This window comes from Colobus angolensis, unplaced genomic scaffold (genome assembly GCF_000951035.1).
Source record: "Colobus angolensis palliatus isolate OR3802 unplaced genomic scaffold, Cang.pa_1.0 Scaffold11, whole genome shotgun sequence".
Classification (NCBI taxonomy): domain Eukaryota; kingdom Metazoa; phylum Chordata; class Mammalia; order Primates; family Cercopithecidae; genus Colobus; species Colobus angolensis.
In genome coordinates, this window is record NW_012112030.1 from 1,791,624 (window position 1) to 1,796,468 (window position 4,845).

A 4,845-nucleotide genomic window follows, 5' to 3' on the forward strand; every position below is an offset into this window, starting at 1 on the left:
CCCACCTCCACCCCCCCCCACAGTGAGCTTTGCATTGCCCATTGAACGGTGAGAAATTCAGAAGAATGTTACACTCCCTTTGTTTCCCCTTTCCCCTGGCTCCAGGCCAGGCTTCTGTCTCTTAGGAGATGTAATCCCACCTGGACTAAAGCACCCCAGGACCCAGGCACTTCCCTTTACCTGTTCAGGCTACATTTACCCTCTGTTTTCCAAACACAGGTAGCCACCCAGTAATTACTACTAATCACAGCAATATAAAAACTTTATTGACTGCTTTCTATTTGCTACAACCTGTTCCCCTGATGGACTGTCAAAGCTATGGGCAGGGATTTTGTTCTCTGCTGTAATCCCAGCACCTATCACAGTGTCTAGCCCGGAGTGCACACTTAATAAATCAAAGGAACACTTAACATGTATCAGTCTATTCAATCTTCAAAACAACAGTATGAAGTCATGACTATGACCCCCGTTGTGGAGATAAACAAAGGCATGAAAGGTTAGGTTATAGAAGCTGCTCCTGTTCGTGCAGCAGGTGCGTGAGGGAGCCAGGGCCACCCCCAAACAGAAAACAGAAGCAGGATGTCAGGGCAGCTGGCTGGTGGGGAGACCGTGGGGGGAAGGACAGTGGGAGGAAGGGAAGAGAGGGTGGGACTAAGGAGGAGGGAGAAGGAGAAGAGTGAGACCCTGACAAGGGACGTGCTGCTTGGGGACCTGAGGCTGGCAATGTGGGACCAGAGCGGAGCAGAAAGGAGGGAAGGAGGACTAGCGAGAAAAGATTTCAAAAAAAGAGGCTCTGAGAAGTCTGAGGAGAGTCTGGGGAGATTGTTGGAAAGAAAGGAATGGTGGGAGAGGAAAAGTATAAGGCACTAAAGAGAGGGGAGGTAGGTGCAGCCTTCAGAGGCCGGGCAGGGCAGGGCCACAACAGGACAGGGAAAATCTGCCCAACTAGATGGGCCCAGAGCATCTGAACGGGATGATTCCCGGGCCAAGACATGGAGGACGATCGAGGATACACTGAAACAAGGCTGAGGCCAGAGAAAGGGACATTTTCCAGTGACGAAAACAACTTTCTATCAACTTCCCCAAACTGAACTGTAGAATAAGAAACCAAGGGATTGTTGTTTAGCTCTGTGGGAAGCGGTGGGGAGGGGAAGCTGGAGGACAGGCCCAGTGACACTGACCAGGTGGGGGTGGGGCTAGCGCCCTGGGAAGGCTCAGTCCCACAGAGGCCACCTGCCTAGCAGCAGGCAGAAGGGTAAAGAATGTCCCCAGGTGAGAGACCGGGACTTGGCCAGGGTACTGGGGACGCTGTCCACTGGGTTGCCCTGCCCCATCCAGTGTCCCAGCCCATTCTCAAATACTTCCCACCATGGGCATCCCAAACCCACCACACCACCCCATCCCCACTCAACTCACTGCCCCACTTCACCAGCCGTCAAACTCCCGCCCTACAGGGTGTGCTTTGCCTGGTTCCACAGGCAGCCTTGCCTCCCCACGGCCCAACACACTCCAGGCCGGCCAGCTGACTGGAGGGACAGAATTCAGAACCGTCTGGCCTCTCAGAGCGCTAACCTTTCTACTCCCACTCCTTTCCTTTCCCCGCCAAATCTGCCCCACCCCGGGCCTATCACCTGCCCACATTCCCTTGGCCCTCGCAAACTTCCACGGCTGTCAGGGCTCAGGGCTTCCTTCTACTCTCTCCCTTTCAAACTTCTCCCATTCCCCTGCCTCAGCGCAGCCCCTACTCCAAGCGACGGATGCATGGGGAACCCCACACTGGCAGTGGCTGAGGTTAGGACCTGCAGGCCCGAGGCCGGCGCCAGGACCAGGCCCGGGCAGGAGAGGCTCGGCCCCCTCCCGGAGAGGGCCCACGCCGGCCGGGCGGTGCCTCGCCCACCAGCCCACTCTTCCCTTTGTCCCTGGTCTCACCAGTGGCAGCAGCAGGTCAGGCACGGTGGAGAGGCCCATGCCAGACAGCTATGGCCTCTCACTCCCCCATTTGGGCTCAGGACAGTGTGGCAGCGGCAGCGCTGGCGGCTTCCCGGGACTCGGTCTGTCCAGGACGTCCCAAGTTCCTTGGGGTGACAGTTGAGGGTTGAGACTCGGGCATAGAGACCACAGCCTGATCTTGAACCCCAAAGGCCAGAACTGGAGCCTGAGTCCAGAGAATTCTAAGAAAATTAAAGCAGAGAGGAGGAGAGAGGAGCTGGGAGGGGAAGAGTGAGGCGGTGTTGCAACAGCGGGACAGGAAGAGCTGGAGGAGGAGGCCAGAGGAGGCGGGAGGAGGAGGCCCCAGGTTCTTTAACTCTTTGTAGTCCAGTCAGCAGCACAGGAGTCCCAGATCTGGCTGCCTTGCACCCCCAACCCGCCAATCCGACCACTCCCAACCAAACACCAAGGGGCAATAAGCCCCTTCCCCGCATCACTAGCCTTTCCCAAATGGAACACAGCAGTGAAAAGACCCAGAGTTTGGACGTCAAATTCTCTGGGTTCCAGTTCAGAATGCTTAGCTTCTTAGCTGGGTGGTCTCGGACACCTAACTGAACCTCTCTGGGTCTGTCTTCCAATTCGCAGAGTGGAGATAACCTGTCTCCTGGGGTTCCTGCAAGGATTTGTTCAGACAGGAGAGATAGAGGTAAGTGTCTGACACAGGATAGGTACTCCATGTCCCTTAGTAATCCCCCCCTTTACTCCAGAGTTCTTCTCCAGCCTCCTAGTCTCCCTCTTTCTTGGGAATTTACCGATCCAATCCAAACCTCAAAGTCAGTCCTAACCCTCGTTCTCTGCCCTGACTGGGTCCCGGCCACTTCTCACCCCAGGTCTCATCCAGTCGCTGCCTGGCCAGGTCCCCCCACCCTGCCCCACTGTTGATCCTGGCTCTGCCACCAATCATGGGACATCAGGCCACTCCTCTCCTAAGCCTCTGTTGGTTCCTCATTTATGAAATAGGGGTAACAATGCCTGCCCACCTACACGGGGAAAGCGACACCATGAGCATCAGTGAGACATAGCCACGAAGCTGCTGTGGAAATAAAGATATCTCCATCAGGTGTTCCTAGTATATTCCCAGTGCCCTTTTCCTAAATATTCCAATACATCAATTATAACTAACCTTAGAGATCATCTACTACAACCCCCTAGGTTTTTTTTATTTCTTCATTTGCTTGTTCCTCATTTTTGTTTTTGTTTTGAGGGTCTGCTCTGTTTCCCAAGCTGGAGTGCAGTGGCACCATCACAGCACACTGCAGCCTCGACCTCCCAGGCTCAAGTAATACTCCCACCTCAGCCTCCCAAGTAGCTGGGACCATAGGTGCATACCACCATGCCTGGGTAATTGTTGTTCTTTTTGTAGAGACAGGGTCTCGCCATGTTACACAGGCTGGTCTTGAACTCCTGGGCCCAAGCGATCTGCCCACCTCAGCCTCCCAAAGATCTAGGATTACAGGTGTGAGCCTCCATGCCCGGCCAACCCCTTGGTTTTATAGAGGAGAAAACTGAGGTCCAGAAACCCAATGTGCCAGGAGGCAGAGCCAACCAAGAACCCCAGACTCCTGACTCTCGGTCCAAGGGCCGTTTTGGTTATGAGAGACACAGCGCCACTTTTTCTGTCACTGAGTCAGACCCCACATCCTGACTCTGGTTACTTTGTGCCATCCCCATTGATGCAGACATCTCCCAAGAGAATCCTACAACAAAGGTACAGCATTTACCCAACTATCTTCTTGGTACAATGACCTTCCCTACACCCGCCCAGTGGCCTTCAGCTGCTGAGGCAGCTAGAAATGCAGGGAGACAGAGAAGAGGGAAGCTCTAGGGCTTTGGAACTTGAAATCAGAGCTTCTGACCCCTTCTCCCTCTGAGATGACCTCCCAGCCCCAAGTCCACTGTCCCCTGGCTCTCCCGGGCTTCCCTTCTGTGATCCGTAGATGAGAATGGAGCTTCCGTGTCCCTCACTGCTGGGGGAGCTGACTTTACTCCATCCCATCATCCAGCTTCTGGAGAACTGTCGGGTTGAAAGTGGATTCAGAAAGGAAGCAGCTCACCACCATCACAAAGGTAGACCCTGGGAACAGTAGAAGCGAACCCAAAGCGGAGTTCTTGAAGAAGCAGGGGCCTTAGAATCAAGTGCAAGTTTCCAGTATGAAGCAGCGAGAAGAACCTCAGTCTGCTCATCTAAAAAATGGGAAACCTGCTGATACCCTTCACAGAACTGGCTTGATGCTTAAATCAAGCATATAAAGTGTTTAGCAAGTGTTTGCCTTATATTAAGCATTTAATAAGTGGTAGCAATTATTATTATTATTTTTGAAACAGGAGCTTGCTCTGTCACCCAGGCTAAAGTGCAATGGTACAATCACAGCTCACCTAACCTAGCCTCCCACCTCAGCCTTCCGAGTGGCTAAGACCATCGCACACCACTATGCCCAGCTAGTTGTATTAGTGATTAATAACAACTTCAGAAGGATAAGTGATACAGGGGAGTGTGGTATGGGAGAGGGCGGAAAAAAAAAAAAAAACAAAAACAGAGCGCAGTGGCTCATGCCTGTAATCCCAGCACTTTGGGAGGTTGAGGTGGGCGAATCACAAGGTCAGGAGTTCAAGACCAACCTGACCAACATGGTGAAACCCTGTGTCTACTAAAAATACAAAAATTAGCCAGGCATGGTGGCTCGTGCCTGTAATCCCAGCTACTCATGAGGCTGAGGCAGGAGAATTCCTTGAACCCAGGAGGCAGAGGTTGCAGTGAGCCGAGATCCTGCCACTGCACTCCAGCCTGGCCGATAGAGCGAGACGCTGTATCAAAAAAAGAAACCAACTTCAATGTCCTTTTTTTTTTTTTTTTTT

The 4,845-nt window shown here is 53.0% G+C and overlaps 1 protein-coding gene across 1 annotated transcript in view; it reads right to left on the reverse strand.

The window, feature by feature from the left end:
• The window catches only part of TNFRSF1A (tumor necrosis factor receptor superfamily, member 1A), a 13,934-nt gene extending 11,671 nt beyond the window's left edge, over window positions 1-2,263 (reverse strand). The window contains exon 1 of the mRNA XM_011951735.1: window positions 1,930-2,263. Within this exon, the coding sequence (XP_011807125.1) occupies window positions 1,930-1,968 (39 nt within the window). The 5' untranslated portion in view covers window positions 1,969-2,263. The remainder of the gene's footprint in view (window positions 1-1,929) is intronic.
• Between the last annotated feature and the right edge of the window lie 2,582 nt (window positions 2,264-4,845).